The sequence below is a fragment of the Rhinolophus sinicus genome, chromosome 14, assembly GCF_057876585.1.
Source record: "Rhinolophus sinicus isolate RSI-liver-muscle chromosome 14, RSI-T2T, whole genome shotgun sequence".
NCBI classification, from domain to species: Eukaryota; Metazoa; Chordata; class Mammalia; order Chiroptera; family Rhinolophidae; genus Rhinolophus; species Rhinolophus sinicus.
Window position 1 is genome coordinate 174,249,187 of NC_142514.1, and position 21,188 is coordinate 174,270,374.

The 21,188-nt window shown below is 46.3% G+C and overlaps 1 protein-coding gene across 5 annotated transcripts; it reads left to right on the forward strand.

Moving 5' to 3' along the window:
• The first annotated feature begins 10,313 nt into the window (after positions 1-10,313).
• Positions 10,314-20,925, forward strand: SLC35C1 (solute carrier family 35 member C1). 5 transcript variants are annotated; one of them, XM_019746452.3, is made up of 3 exons: positions 10,314-10,480; positions 12,030-12,556; positions 16,492-20,925. In XM_019746452.3, the coding sequence occupies exons 1-3, from the start codon at positions 10,449-10,451 to the stop codon at positions 17,049-17,051; spliced, it is 1,119 nt and encodes a 372-aa protein (XP_019602011.1). In that variant the 5' UTR covers positions 10,314-10,448; the 3' UTR covers positions 17,052-20,925. The 5 variants fall into 5 exon arrangements, with proteins under 5 accessions (XP_019602011.1, XP_074192372.1, XP_019602013.1 ...); XM_074336271.2 differs by lacking the exon at positions 10,314-10,480 and adding an exon at positions 10,500-10,723; XM_019746454.3 differs by lacking the exon at positions 10,314-10,480 and adding an exon at positions 10,532-10,783.
• Positions 20,926-21,188: the final 263 nt, after the last annotated feature.

Sequence of the window (21,188 nt, forward strand, 5' to 3'; positions counted from 1 at the left end):
TTCCAAAATGATTCTACCGTTTTGTTTTCCCCCAGTAGTGTGTGAGCATTCTAGTTACCTCCCATTCTGAAAAATAATTTATGCCGTCAGTTTTTTTACATTTTTTTAAATCTAGGAGGTAAGAGGTTGTATCTCATTGTTCAACCAAATTGTTTTTTTATCCAACAGTCTGCTTGCTTCTCAACATCATTTCTACAACAATATAATATCCCATTCTCAATAATGGATAGAGCAACTACAGAAGATCAATAAGAGAAGACTTAACACTATCTACCAATAAGCTATAACTGACTTATATAGAACAGTCCACCCAACAACTGCAGAAATTGGAATGTGTTCACACAAAAACTTGAACACAAACGTGCATAGCAGCATTATTTATAATATTCAAAAAGTGGAAACAACACACTGTCCATTAACTGATGGATGGATAAATAAAATGTGGTATATCCATACACTGGAATATTATTCAGCCTGTGGTGGTTAATTTTATGTCAACTTGACTAGCCACACGTACACAAATTAACATTATTTCTGGGCATGTCTGTGAGAGTATTTCCAGATGAGATTAGTATTTGAACCAGTGCACTCAGTAAATTGCCCTCCCAGTGTGGGTGGGGACCATCCAATCCACCGAGGGCCCGAATAGAACAAAACGTGGAAGAAGGAGGAATTTGATCCCCCTTTTTTTCTGCCTCACTGCTTGAGCTGAGACATCTCACCTTCTGCCCTTAGAATAGCATTTACACCATCAGCTCCTCTGATTCTCAGGACTTCAGACTTGGACTAAATCGCACCTCTGTCCTGGGTCTCCAGCTTGCAGAGGGCAGATTGCAGGACTTCTGAGCCTCCATAATCACATGAGCCAATTCCTCATAATAAATCTCGATAGATAGATAGATAGATAGATAGATAGATAGATAGATAGATAGACAGATATCTCCTATTGTTTCTGTTTTTCTGAAGAACTCTGACTACTACACAACCATAAAAAGAAATTAAATATTGATACATGCTACAAAATGAATGAATTGTAAAAACATTATGTTCAGTAAAAGAAGCCAATCACAAAAGACCACATATTGTATGAATCCATTTATATGAAATGTCCACAATAGGCACATCTATACAGACAGAGGTAGATTATTGTTTGCTAGGCCTCAGGGGGTTGGGGAAAATGAGAAGTGACAGTTATGGGATATGAGGGGTTCTTGCTCAGGTGATAAAAATGTTCTAGAATGATTGTGGTATTGGTTGCACAACTCTGTGGATGGATTAAAAACCATGAATTATATACTTTAAGTGGGTAAATGATATGACATGTGATTTATATCTCAATAAAGCTGTTTTTAAAAGCTATTAGAGCTTACAAGGGAGTTAAGTAAGGTTGCAGAATATGAGATCAATATGCAAAAATCAATTGTATTCTATATACAGAAATAAACAAATAGAAATTGATTTTTTTAAAGCACCATTTACAATAGCAACAGAAAACCTGAAATAATTAAGGATAAATTTAACAAAATATGTTCAAGATTTGTGTACTACAAACTACAAAACATTGATGAGACAAAGACCTAACTAAATGAAGAGATAGTTGACGTTCACGGATTGAAAGACTTGAAATTATTATGATGTAAATTCTCCCAAATTATCTCAGATATATTAAATACAATGTCAATAAAACTCCAGCAAGGTTTTTTGTTGTTTTTTTTTTAGATTTTTTTTTTATTCGGGAAGGGGAACAGGACTTTTTTTGGGGAACAGTGTGCACTTTCAGGACTTTTTCTCCAAATCAAGTTGTTGTCCTTTCAATCTTAGTTGTGGAGGGTTCTGTTCAGCTTCAAGTTGTTGTTCTTTCAGTCTTAGTTGTGGAGGGCGCAGCTCAGCTCCAGGTCCAGTTGCAGTTGCTAGTTGCAGGGGGCACAGCCCACCATCCCTTGCGGGAGTCGAACCGGCAACCTTGTGGTTGAGAGCCCACTGGCCCAAGTGGGAATCGAACCGGCAGCCTTTGGAGTTAGGAGCACGGAGCTCTAACCGCCTGAGCCACCGGGCCGGCCCAGCCAGCAAGTTTTATTGTATGGAATACAATAAATGTGTATGGAAAAGCAAAGGAGGTAAACTAGTCAAAGCATTATTTAAAAAGAAGACCAAGTTGGAGGGCTCACAGTACCTGATTTTAAGACTTAATATAAAGCTACAGAAATAAGAGGATATAGTATTGGTGAAAGGATACATATCTAGATCAACGGAAGAGAATAGAGTTCAGAAATAAACACCCACATATGTGGTCAATTGGTTTTCAACAAAGGTGCCAAGGTAATTCAAAGGAGAAAGAATATATTTTCAATAAATCGTGCTGGAACATTTGAACATACCTATGTTAAAAAAAAAAAAAAAATCAACCTTGACTCATAGTTGTTGCCCGATACAAAATTAACTCAAAATGGATCATAAATCTAAATGGAAAACTTTAAACCATACAATTTCTAGAAGACACATAGGAGAAAATATGTGTGATTTGGGTTAGGCCAAGGTTTTTTTACATAGGATACAAAAGCACAAATCTTAAAAGAAAAATAATAAATTAGGCTTTCAAAATGTAAGACATCTGCGCTTAACAGAAAACTGTTAAGAGAATGTAAACACAAGCCAAAGACTGGGAGAAAATGTTTGTTATGCATATTTCTGATGAAGGATTTTATCTAGATGTATAAAGAACTCTCGCAACTTGATAATGAAAAGCAAAATATGAGAACAGACACTTCACCAAAGGAGAAATATGAATGGCACTTAGGCACATAGGACAACATCATTAGCCATTAGAGGAATGCAAATTAAAATCGCAATAAGAGATCGCTACACATGTATTAGAGTGAATAAAAATTTTAAACTGACAATACCAAGTACTGGTAACGACTAAGAACAGTGGGAACCCTCATATATTTCTGGTGAGGACAGCAATTTAGGAAAACAAATTGTTAGTCTCTTAACAAGTTTAACATTCACTTGCCATAAAACCTAACAATGCCACTCCTAGCTGTTTACCCAAGAGACATGAAACATCCAACAAAGACTTATACACAAATGTTTATAGAAGCTTTATTCATAGTTCCCTCAAACGGGAAACGACCCGGAAGTCTTTCAATTGGTGACTGGATAAACAAATGATGGTACACAATAAAAGAACACACTGACTGATACATGCAACATGGATGAATCTTGAAAGCCTTATGCTAAGTGAAAGAAGTCAGACACAAAGGCTATATTTTATATGATTCCATTTATATGACATTCTGGAAAAGCCAAAACTATATGGACAGAAGTCAGTTCATTGATGAAAGGGTTGGGGGGGGGTGGGATTTTGGGGGGAGATAGAACTGTTTCCTATCTTGATTATAGTGGTGGTTATCAAGTGTATGCATTTATCAAAATTCACAGAATGGGATACCCAAAAATGGTAAGTTTTTTTGTATGGAATATACACCTCAATAAATCTAACTTTAAAGAAATTTGACATTATGTGCAGGAATTCTACTTTGTACTATCAGCAGTTACATTGCTCCCCAATTATATGCTGCACATTTGCCACCTTAAGTAGTCTCTCTTTTTCAACTGAAGTTAGTGCAAGAGCAAGATATTTGTATTTGTAAAAGAGGGTGTACCTCTTGATTTAGAACCATCTTCCTTTTTTCTTCATGCTTTTTATATTCTTTATCGTGTCTGAATGGAAGTTAATTTAACATGGGTTTTGTTGTATTTGATAAGTGAATTTTTCTTCCTTGTAAAATTTTGAGGTGGCAAAACAGACAGTTTGCTCTTAATTGGTCCCACAAGATAGGAATAATCCCCAAATAGACATTTTCATGAAAGATTAATGGTCTAAATGGAATTAGATAATTACAATTTAAATACAGTTCTTAAAAGTTATTTTGTTTAATGTTAAAAAATACTCCTCTGCCAAACAATTCTATAAAGATTGGAATTATAAAAGATAATTGGATCGCTATTATTTTGCTTAGTACTCTTATTTAAATTTGTATAAACATTTATTGGTTCCAAAAGAATAAAATGTTCTTCCTAAAGTTATCTAGCTAACACACTCTTACTTAATATTCATATGAACTATCAGTCTATTTTCCTATTTTTTTAAATATGTGAAACTCAGCAATTACTTGAGCACATGAAATTAACAGCTTTCAATTATCATTAATTATTGTAGCATTTGGCCCTAGAATAATGAATATAAACTAGGGGTGCCAAAATAATGTACACAAGTGGACACTTTGGTCAATGTTGCTCAAGCACTACTTTGCTGTAATCAGAAGTGTCTGGACGCTGATGGTAACCACTTTGAGCACCTCTTGTAATTGCAGAAGTGAAACGTGACTTGTATTCATCTTTTGTTATTGGCATATATTGAGTATTACAATTTTAATAGTTTTTTTCCTTTCTTAAAATGTGTATACATTTTTTGGCACCCAACTGATTGAAAAAATTTCAGTATAAAGCACAAAAGGAGATTTTTTTCAGTTTGAGTTACGTTTAAAATGTTTGTCTATGTTTGAAAGTGTCCCCATTTTCATAATAAATCCAAATGACCTCTCTTGTTTGTATTCCTGCTGTGGTGACATTGGTTAAATATGATGTCCCTCTCCTGATTATAAGATCATTGATCTTGCACAATTTTAGGACTGTCGGAAATGACACCAAAACAGGCTTTCAGCTATTTGACCTTCCAAAAGACCAGAGAGAGTAAATATTTTAGACTCCACAGGCCTTATGGTTTCTGTTGCAACTAAACCAGTTTTACAGGAAGAGCTCTGTGCAAACTTCCAGAAGTCTAGATTAAACAGAAGAGTCAGGTTGAGTTGGAAGGCTGAAACCAAACTTCGGTGCATGCTAACTTTCGATTGCCCTCATCCAGGTTATGAGGTCTCTTACAGGAAGTCAGCAGGGCAGTTGGCTCCCCAGCATTCCAGGGATAGCTCTCCAGCCCAGTTTTTCATTCACTCAATCAACAAACCTTTATTGAACACCTACTATGTTCCAAGCTCGGTGCTAGGCACCTGGGACACAATGGTAAATAAGAGAGAGTCTGGTTGGAGAGAGAGAAGTAACCACTTACACTATAGTGTACAGGATAGATTTGATTGTATTAATGGCTCCAATTATTGGACCCATCTGCATCCACACCTCTTGCCCTATAACTTTGTAGTCTCCTCCTACTCTGGACTAGCCTAGGAAATTGCTCCCTCCAATAGAATAAATAAGGCAGATATGATACTGTGCCAATTCTGAGGTTAGGTCTCCAGAGGCCCTGCCACTTTTGCTCTCTTTCAGATCTCTGCCTACCACAAGCACAAGCTGAGGCTGAACTGCTGAAGGATAAGAGACCCTAAGGAGGAAAGCCCAGTTTTTCCAGCTGAGACCATCCTAAACCAACCTATAGCCAGCTGACCACCAAACATGGAAGAAAGCCCAGCCAAGCCAATTGCACTGCCCAACTGACCCACAGACTCATGAGCTAAATCCTGAAGTTTTGTTACACAGCAATAACTAACGAATACAGAATGTTAGTGTAACAATGAAGAATGTACCCAGTGCCAAGAGGATACGTAGGAACCATTGAAAGAACAGTGCAGGGAAAAAACAACAACAACAACAAAAATAGGGAATACTAATAATAGGTAACTATGGGACAGACACTATGCCAAGTAATATATTATCATCATTCTCTTTTTACAAATAAAGCTTTTATGTCCCAGAGAAGTTAAGTAACTTGCCATGGCTACATGGCTTGTGAAATGGTGGACCCCGAACTTGAACCTAGGTCTGTCTGACTCCAGCGGGTAAGGTTTTAAGTGCTATGCTGTACCACAAGGGAGAGAAAAAAACAAAAAGGTAGAAAATGATTCTTATTATGGATTCTGTGGCTCCAGAATGGTAACTAACTCAGTTCCTTGCTGCATTCAGTCATTCACTCATATAAGCTGTATGTTAAATTCAGGTTCTTTATGTTCATTTCAGACCGTTCAAAACCCACTAAAGGACAACAAGGCTATCAGCATGCCAGTGTAAGGTGTCCCATAAATCATCTGAACTGAACAGTGAACTTAGTAGAGGGGAGGGGTCAAATAGGGGGCTGTCAAGCAGAAAGAGCATTAAGAACAAGGTTGTTAAATTGAACCAATTTCAAATTCTCAGGTATCCACACCAGCCCTCCTCCCCCCCTGCCAGGTTTACAGCAAATACCCAGAGAAAGAAGCCAACCTTGACTCACATCTGCCTGCTCTTCTGCAAACACAGCAGTATTTACACATCCTGCTAATCTACACTTCCTGCTGCCCTGCCCTTTTCATTTTTCCCACCCTGATCTTGAACCCCAGCACTTAGAGGAATTGGGGCTGCGGTAGCTGAACTCAGTCCCTGGAGCTGGCCGGTTCCTGCCCTGATCCCTCTTCTTAGACAGAGGGAACACCCACAGTAGCATCTAGGGTTCTCTGATTGCAAGCAAAAAATACAGCCAACTTATGCAAAAAGGAGGTCATTGGAAGAGTCTGGGGTGCTCAGAGAACTGGGGGGAAAGCTCAAGAACAGACCGGGAAGGAATAGTAAGCAAGGCAACTCTGGGGGTCTCAGAGGCAGGAAATGGAGAATGAGCTTTCTGGGCACTGCAGCCACCATGAACCAGCTGTAACCCATCTAGATGTTGTTGTTTCTGTTCCAGATTCCATTTAAGAGAGAGAAAAAGTAAGCAATGAACTCTTGGCCAGACCAGGGTCATATATCTATCCCTTTGGCTAGAGGGAAGCAAGCACATGGATTGATGGCCCCCAAAGACTGCAACAGCTGAGGGGGCACTCCCAAAAGGAGATGGGGACATTCTTGTCCCAAAAGGGAATAGATGCCTCCTGTGCATATTCTCTTCACATCTCATCGACAAAGGGAAGCAGCAGGAATGCTGCATCTGGGAGACCTGATCTAATTGGAGGGTCTCCCTAAGGGAGTGATGTCTGCGCTGAGTCCTGAGGGGCAAGAAGTTAGCCAGGTTTAGGGGTGAATGTGAAAGAGCACTGACAAAAGTGGAACCATATAAGCAAGGGAGGAGGGAAGAACTCTGTACAAACTTGCCGATGCCCTCCCCCATCCAATGCAGGCCACTCACCATGGACAGTTTGCCAGTCAAGCATCCATCCCCCTTCTTCTGGAAACACCTCCTAAATTTCATTTCCAGAGCCACCCCATCCCCACTCTCAGACTACCTTGTCTGGTTCAGGGCTTATGCCAGAGGCAGGTTTATCTGCCTGGCCATAATGATTGGTCAAGAGGGGTCACATGACCCGAGAAACATTGATTTGTTTTGTTTTGTTTTTTTTCCCACCAGACTTAAATTTGAATGGTGTTTTACAGCAGTGAAAATACTCTGTATGATGCTATAATGGTGAATCCATGTCATTATACATTCGTCCAAGCCCACAGAATGAATGTACCACACCAAGAGAGATCCCTAATGTAAACTATGGACTCTGAGTGATAATGATGTGTCAGTACAGGTGTATCTATTGTAACAAACCTATCACTCTGTCAGGGATGTTGGTGATGGGGGAGGCTATGCATGTGTGGGGGCAGAGGGGTTATGGGAAATCTCTGGACTTTATAAGGACATCAGTCATAGGATTGAGGGTCCACCTTAATCCAATATGAACTCATTTTAATTTAACTAATTACATCTGCAAAAATGTTATTTCCAAATAAGGTCACACGATGAATTGGGGGTGGGGGGAACACTATTCGACCTAGTACCCCTAGTATGTGCCAAGGCATCATGATACATGCCAGAGGGACGAATACTGTTACTCACTCCCCACGGATTAGCTGCTAATCTGGGGGAATGTCATTCTTGCTCAGGAATGAGATTATTCAGGTGCATATTACAGGAGTTTTAGTGAGTAACATTTTTTGCTATCCTCGATGTAAAAAAAAAAAAAAAAAAAAAAAAAGCCTGCACCATCCAAACTAGTGCTTAACAGAAGCCAGACCAGGACACAAAGGTGACGTCTCTGGTAAACATTATTGTTAAAGAGGAGCCATCCCTTTGCTAATCCTCTGTAGCTTGCCCACTCTTGACTGCAGAAAGCCCTCCCCTATATCAGGACTTCTTTTTTATTAACAGGCCCTCTCCTGGCCACACATCTCATGCTCTGAGATTTGCCCATCCTGACGTTGGCTCTCCCACTCCTAATCCTTGTCTGGAAAATGGGCCCTGCCTTTGAAATTCTCCACCCCATCTCTAGCTCTGCAGCTGTGGTTCACTCCCTGATAATTGTACCCCCTACATGGCTGCCTGCTGCCTCAGACCCAATGCCAGCCAATGGCAGCTCATCCAAGCCCTAAGGGACGCAGGCTCTCTCCATGCTTCTGTCCTATCATCCTTAGCTTTCTTCATCATATCTTTATCTCATAGTTACGAGATAGCTGCTGCCCTTCCAGACCTCGGGTCTGCATTAAAGACAGACTATATAAGAAAAAGAAGCAACAAAGACTACCTATATTAAGAAAGCAAAAGTATCCCCAGAAGTCCTCAGTTTATGACTCATTGACCAAAAGTATCACATTGTCGCATCTAGCTGCAAGGAAGTCTGGGGAATACTATTTTTAGGAAGACACATTGACATACAAAATAAATATATGTAATGTTAGTAAGGAAGAAGGATACATTAATATAGGGTAAACCAGGGGTCAGCAAACTACAACCAATGAACCAAATCCAGCCAATGACCTGTCTTTATAAATGAAGTTTTTTTTAAACATAGCTGCACCTATTTGTTTGCAACAGCAATTTTAAGTAGTTGCAACAGAGATCATATGACCCACAAAGTCTAAAATATTTACACTCCGATCCTTTACAGAAAAAGTTTGCCAACTTCTGGGATAGATAATTAGTAGAGCCTGCCACAAGTATCAGCAAAGAAAAGATAGGTGTTTTCTTTTTTTTTTTCTGGAAAAAAACATATTATTTTCAAAAGAATAATATAATTTCTCAATCTGCATGAGAAAATTCAGAACAGTTTTTGCTCTGCTTACATTTATTTTACAGTTTAGTATTAATTTTTATTTTTAACCAATTTAGATGTAATTTTATATAGGATGAATAAAGAGCCTTACAAATTTTTTAGGGCTTAGGGTCAATAAAGCTCTTAGATTGGCCTTGATTTTCAAGCACTCTTACCAGAGGTCTGACTTCCATTCATTCCACAAATAGGTAGTACTGAGCATCCACCATGGCAGGCATTGTGCTAGGATGAATGGTTAGGTGGGTGGATTGATGAATGGATGAACAGATAGATAGATAGATAGATAGATAGATAGATAGATAGATAGATAGATAGATAGATAGATAGATAGATAGATGATAAACTGAGAGAGAGAGAGAGAGAGAGAGAGAGAGAGAGAGAGAGAGAGAGAGAGATCAGACTAACAATGTCATACCTTCTCAATTTTGCCTAGAGAATACATATGTAAGGAGAAGGGAATATAGTCTACAGTGGGTATGTGGGTAAAGGCCTAGCTGCTGTAACAAAGAGATCCCTTTATAACCACATAGGTAGGCACCTAAAGGACATAAGTTGGTTTCTCTCTCACATAACAGTCTCAAGGCAGGCAGTCCATATTGTCAGGTGGTCCTGCTCCACACAATCAAGGACCATGGCCCTTTCCATCATATCACTCCCACAGCCCTAAGACATTGACCTGGTCTGCATGGTCATGGCTGAGTTATAGACATATTTGGGTCCCAGGTTATGGGAAGAGGAGGAGAGAGCATGGAGAAGCACACACCTAAAGTTTTAAGGCCTAGACTTAGAAAGTAGCACACATCACCTCCCTTCACCATCCCCAATGCATTTCTTTGATTTAGGGACATGTGTAAACATATTCCTTTGATTTAGGGGCATGTGTAAACACATCATCTTGGTTTGGGGGGATGTGTTTACACATCCCTTTGGGGTATATGAAAACCTGGAGTCCTGTTGGGCAGTATTGGTGACAAACAGGATGGGCTCCCCCTTTTCTGACTTTTAACAATGTATCTCTTTGATTTAGACGTATGTGTAATCCAGGAGTCCTGCTGGGCAGCTGCCAGGGGTCTTTACCCAAGTAGGAGCTGTAGCAATGGGCTTTCTAACGGGGCTAAATTTCTCCTCCTGCTCACTTCTGTCTATCTACCTGCCCTATCAAAGAGAATTCAGAAGTGAGCCATCCAACGTTGGTGCTTGAGTGGGAACAAGGCAGAAATGCTGAGTGACTGGCCGGGCTGGTGACCAACTTCCCAGGCTCAGTCCCTGAGAGGGGACAGGGCACCATCCACTCAGTGCCAGCAGGAAGAATCTGAGCCATTACCCGCACACACTTCTGGACGTGCAGGCCCGGTGCGCCACAGGCCAGGGATGCAGCCGGATTCTGTAACGTGCAAGCTGCGGTAACTGGAGCGGGGGATTCTGGGCAGCTGGCGGGAGCCGGGTACCAGGGATGTTGGGGTGCCCTTGGAAAGAAGAGGGGGCCTGCTCCCGCGCCTAGAGAGATAGGCAGGCTGGGGCCCAGATCGCCCCGCCGCCACCCCGGGGCCCCATGTGGTGAGGCGGCCAGTGAGGCTGACCCGGAGCCTGCGTCCGGGAACAGGAAGCGGTCTCCCTCCAGAGCAGCCCTGCGTGTGTCTCTCCAGGTGCGGTGCTGCAGGTGCCGCGCCTAGTGGCGCCGACTGACAGCTAACGCAGAGGATGAAGTGAGCGCGGGGTCGTCTTCGCGGCCCCGAAACGCCAGCCAGGGGATCGGAGCTTGCGGCTGGGCTCCGTGTGGGGTAGGGTTTTTGCCAGGAGGAGGGAGACCGGGGAGGGGATGCTGCGTTGAAGTTCGAATCCGGCCGCCGGGAGAGTCTCGAATGCGAGAACCAGAGGACAGATTGAGGTCCGGCAGGGGCAGTGTAGTGTGAGGATCTCGGGTTTGGAAGAGGGCTGGGGGCGGTGAAAGTGGGCGAAAGGAAGAAACTGCAACAAGGCTTGGGACGAGTGAGCTGGGGCTATAGACGGACTGGGCTGTCGCGGGAGGATGTCTAGACGCAGAGGGACGCAGGGCGGTGCAGAGGGAGGTGCTGCCGAGATCCCCCACCATCAACCGGCCGCGAGTGCACAACGGTTGAGAGGCGGCCGGGGCCCCGACACGATTCTGAATCTGAAGGCTAATTTTCTGGGGCTATGGCTTTAAGAGTGACGCCGAGCGTGCGGGCTCTTTAAGGAAGGGGTCGGAGGCGTGTCAGGAAATGAGTCCTGGGCCCGCCTCGCCGGGGGAGCGGCCTCGGGTGGCTGGAGATTCCGGGACTGAGCCGGAGCCCGCGCCCTAGGAGGCCCCACGCCTAGGGCTAAGCTCCAGGCTGGGCTTCTCCTGTGTCCTTCAGCTCCCCGCTCCCCTCCCTGAGCACCTCTGACCTCCCCCGCACCCCTCTCTCCAGGCCCCCGCACGCCCTCACTCTGTTCAGCTCCCTGCAGACCTACCCCTCTATCCCTGCAAACCCCTCTCTTCCATAGCCCTGCATGCCTTCCTTTCTCGGCACCTCTTCCCCTTGCTGTCCTCTGCTCTTTTCTAGCACCCTCGTCCTGCATTCCTCCTCTTCCTTCTTCTTCCATTTCTCTCGCCTCTCTTCTTCCATTTCTCTCGCCTCCCTTCTTCCTGCGACCCCTCCCTGCGAGGCTCCAGCATTTTCTCCCCTGAGAGATCATTTGCCTCTTCGCAAACCCTTCCCTGTGTCTTATCTCATGAGCTCTATCAGGGTGGGAGCAGGTTGTGGGGCTCACCCCGAAGAAAAACCTCTCCATCCAAGAGGACGGTGGAGAGGCCTCTAGCCCACCCCCCACCGGTGACAGTTGAGGGCTGTGGCTTGCATAAGGCAGAAGTGAGCTCACTGCCCGGTACTCCAGGAAATCAGTTCTGGACAGCCAGGTAGGGTGACCCAGCTCCTTTGTTGCCATGAACAGGGCCCCTTTGAAGCGCTCCAGGATCCTGCACATGGCACTGATGGGGGCTTCCGACCCCTCTGGCGAGGCAGAGGCCAGCGAGAAGAAGCCCTTTCTGCTTCGGGCACTGCAGATCACACTGGTGGTCTCTCTCTACTGGGTCACCTCTATCTCCATGGTGTTTCTTAACAAGTACCTGCTGGACAGTCCCTCCCTGCAGCTGGACACCCCCATCTTCGTCACCTTCTACCAGTGCCTGGTGACCGCACTGCTGTGCAAGGGCATCAGCATGCTGGCTGCCTGTTGCCCTGGTGCCGTGGACTTTCCCTCCCTGCGCCTGGACCTCAGGGTGGCCCGCAGCATTTTGCCCCTGTCAGTTGTTTTTATTGGCATGATTACCTTCAATAATCTCTGCCTGAAGTACGTGGGTGTGGCCTTCTACAACGTGGGCCGCTCCCTCACCACTGTCTTCAATGTGCTGCTCTCCTACCTGCTGCTCAAGCAGACCACCTCCTTCTATGCCTTGCTCACCTGCAGCAGCATCATCGGTGAGTGGCCAGCCAGGGCCATGGGGCGGGGCAAAGGGGGCATAAGGAAATCCTAAGGAACAACCCTGCCAAGAGTCTTTGGACTTTATCTGTCCCACCTCACTTGATGCCACAATAATATGAGGAGGAGCCTGGGGCCCAGACAGAGCAAATAATTTGCTCAAGGTCACCCAGCATCTTAGGGGCCCTCATACAAGGTGGGATTAGAATCTCTATTCCATAGAGGGAAAACCAAGGCACAGAGAGGTTAAGTAACTTGTCCAAGATCACACAGCTAGTGAGTGGCAGAGCTGAGATCTGATCTCAAGCAATCAGGCTCCATACTCTTGACCACTATTCTCTATTGTTACTCAAGAGTTCAAGTGCTCTTGACTCCCCAGGCAGTGCTCTTTCTAGAGGACAATACATATTCCACCACCCTGACTTTGCCGGCTCGCAGTAACAGTTCAGACTGTGGCAAGAGATATGCCTTAGCTGTCTTCACAGACTTGACCCTCAGAAAATAGCAATTATTGATGGGGACATTGTGTTCATCATTTCACAGGTAGCATCTCGTTTGTTTCCCCAGAGGTGCCGGGGTGGTGGCATCACCATGATCATCTTCCTCCAAACAAGAAAAGTGAGGCTTAGAGAGGTTAAGCTACTTGCGCAGGGTCACACAACTAGAGGGTAGCCAGGTTGACTGGCCAGACTGCCGGACCGGGGCTTCTAACCACTCTGCTCTGTTCTTGTCCCCTGGAAGTTAAAGCTGCACTATTCGGTACAGTAGTCACTGGCCACGTATCTATTTCCATTTAAAGTACAGCAGGTCCTCAAATAACATCATTTCAATGTACCATTGATGAGATGCCTCGGAACTTAACTCTTATTTATATCAATTAGCCTAAGGTAAAACTGGGTTAGTTCTATGTCAGTTGAGTTGCAGAACCTGTGCATGTTAAGTGAAGACGTACTGTAATTCAAATTAAATGAAATTTTGAAATTTTAGTTCCTCAGTTGCATGTGTTGTAACCTGATTCTGTAGCCACCTTTCTAGTGCTCAGTAGCCGCACGTGGCCAGTGGCGATTGTACTGGACAGCACAGATATAGAGCATTTGTTGTTTCATTGCAGCACACTGGGTAAGAGTGCTCCCAGCATCCCCCACCCCTCCTGGGGCTCTGTCATCCAGGAATGTGATCTTTCTTTGAACCTGTTCAACTTTTTTCTGGTGCTGTGAAGTTCATCTTGGTTGACCTACATACATATTCTTAGCTGGTGACTCAGAGTCCCAGTCCACAGTACACGGGTTGCGGGCGAGGGGCTCATCCCATGCCACCTGTCCTAGAAATTGTTCCCCTTGTTGAGCAACTGCTGGATCCAAGGCTGCTCAGTCTAGCCCCAGGATGAGAGTGGCGGGGGAGAAAGGTAGAGGCTAGAGTGGAAGGAGCCGCCAAGATCCCTGGCAGCTCTCTCAGCTTCCCCCTCTCCCCACCACCCAGGGGCAGCCTCCCTTCCTTTCACCCTTTTCCAAATGCTCCAGGGATCTCCACTTCAGTACTGCAGACCTTGGGTGTGTGTTTGGGGGACGGGCTGCGCTTGGTAGGAGAATTTGTGTGCAGGAAGGTGGCATCACTAGAGAAACCGGGCCCCAGTCTGAAAAGTAATCAAAGTAGCTGATGGTGAGATAGCTTCTGAGAAGGTGCCTTCACTGGCCAGCCTGATGGGGCAGAGGCGGGGGAGGCTGATGCTCTCTGCTGGCCTAACCTGGCCCCTCTCTGCAATGGTCCCCCTTCCTTGCTCCATGTGGGGGAAGAAGGGTAACAAGTGACCACTCCAGGCCTCCTCCCTGCACCCCAGGGCACACAGCACCTTTCAAACTCCTCTGGCTGAGCATCCCTCTGGGGGCTAGAACCTTGAGGTGGCAGTCCCTCCTGGACTCAAAAGGTAACCAGCAAGAAGCTAGTATAGGGAGTGTCCCTACCCCCAGAACAGGTCTGTCGGTAACCTGTTTGCAAAGGCTCTGCCAAGAAAGAGAATCCTGGGAATGAGTCCCTACGAAGTAGTAGGTGTCTTGTCTCCCCTAATCTTCACAACCACCTCCAGAACAACTCTTCCTTCTTTCTTTCTTTTCTTTTCTTTTCTTTTCTTTTCTTTTCTTTTCTTTTCTTTTCTTTTCTTTTCTTTTCTTTTCTTTTCTTTTCTTTTCTTTTCTTCCCTCCCTCCCTCCCTCCTTTCTTTCTTTCTTTTCTTTTTTTCTTTCTTCAAACGTTAACCGGGCCAAGCACATGTCAGGGACTGTGCCAGGCTTTGGGGATACAAATTTGGAAAAGGTAGATTCCGCTTCTCTGCTCCTGGAGGTTATGGTGATGACGCATGGCAGTACATGAGTTATGATCAAGCAGTAAGAGCTGTGATGGGGACATAGAAGGTGCTGTGGCAGCCCTGGCTGGTGGCTGGGGCGGGAGGGCGGGGGGTCATCTAAGCAGGCCTCCTGCAGGAAGTACTAGATGGTGTAAGGAAGGCGTGAGAAGAGGATGTTCCAGGCCGAAGAAAGAACGTGTGCACTTCCGGGCTGGGCCTGAGTGCGACTCGCCAGCCAGATGCAAGGCTGCCCGAGTGAAGTGACTCTGGAATATTTCCCGAGGGCAGTGGGGAGGTGTGGCAAGACTTTAAGCCAGCACAGGACCTCAGTAAATCTGTACTTTAGGCAAATCATTCTGGTTGCAGATTGGTAAGAGATGGAATCAAGCGATGACCCAGATCTCTGCAGCTGAAAAAAAATGGCAGCTCAAGAAGTTAGGTAAACTTTTCCCAGGCCACCCAGCCTCTACATAGCAGAGCCCAACTGAAGCCCAAATCTCGCTGACACTAAAACTTTTCCTACTCCCCCAAGTTGCCAGATGCTGTAGCGGGAGATACAACAAGTGTATGACTCAGCCCTGCCTTCTGAGAAGGTGGGGTCTAGCTAAAGAGACTGTAACTGTCACCATCGGCAGGTGCCTAGCAGGCCAGGGCAGACCAAGGACCCCAAAGGAAAGTGCAGGCAGCAAGAGTTCTGGGGGCCCAGGAGGAATCGGGAAAGACCTTCCCCCTGGAGAGGCTGGCTTTGACCTTGAAGAATGACTAGAAACTCTCTGGGAAGGATTAGGGTGTTTTTGGTGCAAGAAACAAATAAGGGCACTGAGCCCCAGCCTGAGAAGCAGGGAGATGAAAGAGACGATGCAGGGTGATCAAGGGACAGACTGCTGACAAAGGTGCCAGGCTGAGGAGTATAGATTTGATGGTTCTCAGTGGGAAGCTGTAATCAGGAGGTGACACAAGATGAGAGTCTCAGAAAGTGTGACTGTTCCAATGACCTCCAGCCACAAGTGATTCTAACTCATTGTAGGCTTCCACTTTGCAGGCAAGGAAGCCAAGCTTTGAGACCTTAAATCACTTGCCCAAGGTCCCTTCAACATCTACATACTTGTCCTTCAGAACTCAGATCAAATATTACTTTCCAGATGCCTTAGGCCATCGCAGTCACCCAGTTACGGGTTCACGCAGCAGCCTGTACTGTTTTATGGACCTCTTCCCAGTTGTAATTAAAGAAGTAATAGGGCAAGGAATTGTTTGAATGCCTTTCTCCTCTGCTAGAATGACGGCTCGGTGAGAAGGGTTCATGCCCTAGGCCCTGTCCCCAGCTCTTAGACAGTGTTTTGCATGTCATAGACTTGGGATATGTTTTTTTTTTAACTGAATTTATTGGGGTGACAATGGTTAGTAAAGTTATATAGGTTTCTATAATACATCATCTATATATCACATTGTGTGCAGACTTCGGACGTATTTATTACAGAGAGGGTTGGGAAGGATAGGGTGGTGAGGGCAGCATCACAGTCTATGACCTTTGGTGGCGAAATTCTGTCCTTCTCCCTCCTGTCCTCATCCCCTCATCCTCTCTCCCCACCACAGGTGGCTTCTGGCTTGGTGTGGACCAGGAGGAGGCAGAAGGCACCCTGTCTTGGACGGGCACCCTCTTTGGCGTGCTAGCCAGCCTCTGCGTCTCGCTCAACGCCATCTACACCAAGAAGGTGCTCCCAGCGGTGGACGGCAGCCTCTGGCGCCTGACCTTCTACAACAACGTCAACGCCTGCGTCCTCTTCCTGCCCCTGCTCCTGCTGCTGGGGGAGCTCCAGGCCCTCCGCCACTTTGCCCAGCTGGGCAGTGCTCACTTCTGGGGCATGATGACGCTGGGAGGCCTGTTCGGCTTTGCCATCGGCTTCGTGACAGGACTGCAGATCAAGTTCACCAGTCCCCTGACCCACAATGTGTCAGGCACGGCCAAGGCCTGTGCTCAGACGGTACTGGCCGTGCTCTACTACGAGGAGACCAAGAGCTTCCTCTGGTGGACGAGCAACATGATGGTGTTGGGAGGCTCTTCCGCCTACACCTGGGTCAGGGGCTGGGAGATGAAGAAGGTTCAGGAGGAGCCCCGCCCCACAGAGGGTGAGAAGAGCAGCATGGGCGTGTGAGCTCCTGCAGGGACCCTGCCATGGCCCAGCCTGGCCCATGGGCATCAGGGGAGAATGCCCGTGAATGCAGTGAAGGTGTCTCTCTGGACCCAGAGAGGGTGGCCTGGAAGGGTATTGTTTACAGACCTGATTGGAACTGGGTGGTTAAAATGGAACCAGTGTTTTCATGCAATGTTAGAAAGTTGCCAATCCTGTCACTACCCTCTTTTCTATTTCTGGAGTTTTGTCCTCCCCTGGGGAATAGCCACTTAGGTTCTCTGGAAGAACGCTCGCTTTCAGGGAGAAAGAGGGGCAGCACCCCTTCCTGCCCCCCGCCCAGGGCCTTCTACCTCCACATTACCTTTGGGGTGGGGGATGGCACCACCTTTAAGGGACAGTGTGAGGAAGCCATTAAGTCTTCACTTATACTCAGGGAGATGGGGGGTGACTCCACCACAGGCCAATCGAAGGGATTTGGGAAACCTCACATCTCTGGGTCCCAGAGCAGGTAATGCAGCTTTGGCCCCACAAACCAGGCTTCCTTTGGAGAGAAGTGGGGGGCAGGGCAAAGGGAGGAAATGGACAAGTGAACCCTCTTCTCCCACAGAGACCAGCAGGCCCCGTGGAAGGGGGCAAAGGATCAGTTGTTCCCATGCCTGGCCCTGGCAGCCCCAAGGGCCGCTGGGAAGTAGCCTGGGAATGGGGTACATTGTGGGAAAGTGCCCTTTCCCCACCATCTGCATCCCATGTTTCCAGCTCTTGAACATGGGGAACCACACATCGTACAGGTTAAGCAGGGTCGCTAACACCCTCCTGATCCCTGACACTGGTTTTACCTGCCTCACTCCTGTCTCCGAGCCCCTGGCACAACTGCTTGGCTCAAGTAATGGCCTCCTGGACGGGGAATCAGGAGCCACTTCTTCTCACAACTCTGCCTCCTCCAGAACTTCCAGGGTGGGCGGCTGATGGAGCAGAGTCCCTGTTCAAAACCTTCTACCTGAGCCTTGCTAGGTCCCCTAGATCCCAGAGGGACAGGTGTACACTGCTTCTTAACCTCCTCCCTGCTCAGTGAACAACTGTATTCTTCCAGGAGGTCAGGGCTGAAAGAACCCAATTGTCCCCTCACCACACCCTCCTGGCCTCAGGGTAGTTTTCACCCCTGTCCCTTTTGTTGGGCATTTCATTCCACCGATCTCCTCCTTGAGTTAATTCCTGATGTTTTTAGTCCCTACAGGGAAAAGCAAGGGAGAGTGGGTCTTCTCACCACCACCCGCTTCCAGCTCCCCACAATCCCAGGTGGTTTCCAATGAAGTAGGTGGGGCCTGATGCCCTGAATTGTGTGATTTAATTAAAATCAGAGTCATATACTTTGTGTGTGTGGAGTGAGTGCAGGATGGGGCGGGCAGAGCCTGAATGGGATTTATGATCAAGGCCCTGAGAACAAATGGTGGGTCTGTAAAGGGCAGGAAGGCTCGCCCCTGCCCCCCAAGCCCGGGCAGCCCTTCTAAGAGCCTGTTCTTTCTCACTGAGGCAAATCCCAGGGCTCCTTCCTGGGAGGTGGTTGATCAGACCTCAGGTTTCATATTAGTAGTAGCTGCCATTTGCTGGGCACTTTTGGAGGCTAAACACTGTGCTGAGTGCTCTACATCCATCATTCATGTTCCCAACTCCCCCCTCACACACACACACAAATACACCCTGTGAGGTGGGTGCCAACGCTGGTCACCCATTTTACAGATGAAGACACTGAGGTTGAGAGAGGCGCACAGCAAGGAAGAGGTAGCAGTAGGATTCGGACGGAGGCCTCTGCCTTCAGAACATACTAGGTACTTAACCACAGTGCCCTTAACTACACCCAGCATTTTATGAGCACCTCCCATGTGCCAGGTAATGAGATAGGTCGTATGAACATAAAGACCCTAACCTGCTTCAAGGGGCTCACATACAAACACATGTCCAAGAGCATAATAGACCTGGACATGGTCTATAAGAGGACATGGAGACCAAGTCTGGGGGATAAGCCAAGTCTTCCTAAGGGCCAGAATGTTTGAACTGAGTCTTACTGGCAATTAGGGGACTCCAGGAGGAAGGGCAGACCAGCTGAGAGAACAAGGCTAAGCCCGGGAAAGAGACATTTGGAGAGTGGTGAGAGGTTTCGGGGTGGGAGCTAGAACAGGAGGGTGGGCCATGGTGTGATGGGCCTTGAATGCAGTGGTCAATCTGGACTTGATCCTATCCATTTGTAAGCCATCTCCAGGTCCCTTCAACAGAAGAGACGTGATCATTTCTGCATTCTTTGTACGGTCAGAAAATTGAGACAGCGTTCTTCATGTCAGTTGCACTTTCTTGGACAAAATTCAAGAAAAAACTAAATTATAACTTTTTACCAAAATTTTTTAAATGCAGACAAAGATGTGTCCCTCAGGCTTCATCTCAAATATCAAAGTAATTCATACATTAAAAAAAATTCCGGGGGTGGGAGCGAACTCTCAGAACACAACCCAACAACCCACCCCACCATGCAACCTCCCCCTCAGGCGCAACACAAAGACATGCCGTGTGTGTAGATGGGTTTGGATCCACACGCTGCTGCAGGCCGCAATTCTGATGCAGATGAAGCCCAGGGAGCCGCCAGAGCCAGGCTTCCAGCCCCACAACCTGCTCCTACACCAGCACCACTACCCCCAGCTCCTCTCCACGGTATTAAAGGGGCAGAACCCGCCTCCAGGAATGTCTGCCCTACAAAAAGGCAGAAGTGGTGCTCCTTGCCCTGAGAGCCCAGACTGTACCCTCTCCCCGCTTACCCCTTTCTGAAGGCAGGGATGTGGAAGGAAGGCTTCCTAGTAAAAAACGGGTGGGTGAAAAGGGAGAATTTAGGAACAGCAACCTGGCCTGAGGCTACCATATACCTCTCCTTCAGAATGCATGACTCTTTACTTCTGCTGTTGGAAGAGCACTTGACCAGGAGGCAGGAGACTTGGGTTCCACTTTTTAGAAGGTAGATGGCCTCAGGCAGGTCCCCTAACCTTTCCGGGCCACTTTTTCTATCTGAGATATGGGGATAATCCTTGTTCTTCCTGTCACACCATGGTTATGAATTAATGCTCAGCTTTGTTCCAGGAATATCGTGAGTTATTCAACATCAACAAACAACAGTCTCTTTACTGAGTGCAAACAAACTATGTACCAAGCACTAGGGAGACAAACAGTGGACAAGACACTAAAAACAAGTAAACAATCAAATAAGTGCAGTGTGGTAAGGACAATGAAGGAAACAAAAAGCCAAAATGGAGAATATCAGAGGGGAACCTTCTCTAGATAGAATTGTCAGAGAAAGCCTCTCTGTGAGCACAACATTTAACCTCAGACCAAAATGACGAGAAGGAGCCACCATAGGTAGGAAGCGCTAGAGAAAGGGCGTTCCAGGCGGGGGTTACAGGCCATATAAAGGCTCTGAGGAGGGAAAAGAGTTGGTGTGGTCAAGAACCAGAGACATGGCCAGGGTGGCAGGAACAGAGATGGGGAACTTCTTCCCAGAGGAAGACAAAATCCCAGCTATAGGAAAGGGAGTACAGGCGGCTTTGGCAGCTTTTGGACATTACTTGGAAACGCTGGTTCCTTTTGGTTCCACTCACCATGAAGAAGAGTAGAAAGAGAGGAGGAGAAGCCAAGTTCAGTCAGGGAGCATTGCACAGTCATCCCCCCTTATTTGCGGGGGATACGCTCCAAGCCCCCCAGTGGATGCCTGAAACAGGATAGTACTGAACCCTATCTGTACTATGTTTCTTCCTATGTGTACATACTATGATAGTTTAATGCCTTTTCCATCTGAAATAAGAACTTAGCACACACTATGGCTGTAACTTATGCAATTTGAAGTGTGACAGCAAAATTAGCACAAGTTTCTTTTCCTTCTTCACAATTTCATGGGTAGAAGATTTATTCTCACCGTCGATCTTAGCAACTTCAACATGGGACTTTTTTCTTTCCTTATTAAGTGAAGAACTTTCACCTTTCCACATAAAGGAAGAGCTTTAAAACTTCTCTTTGGCATATCTGAATTGCCAGTATCATTACTCTTGCGCTTTGGGCCGTTATTAAGTAAAATAAGCGTTACTTGAACATAAGCACTGCAATTCCGCTGTAGCAGATCTGATA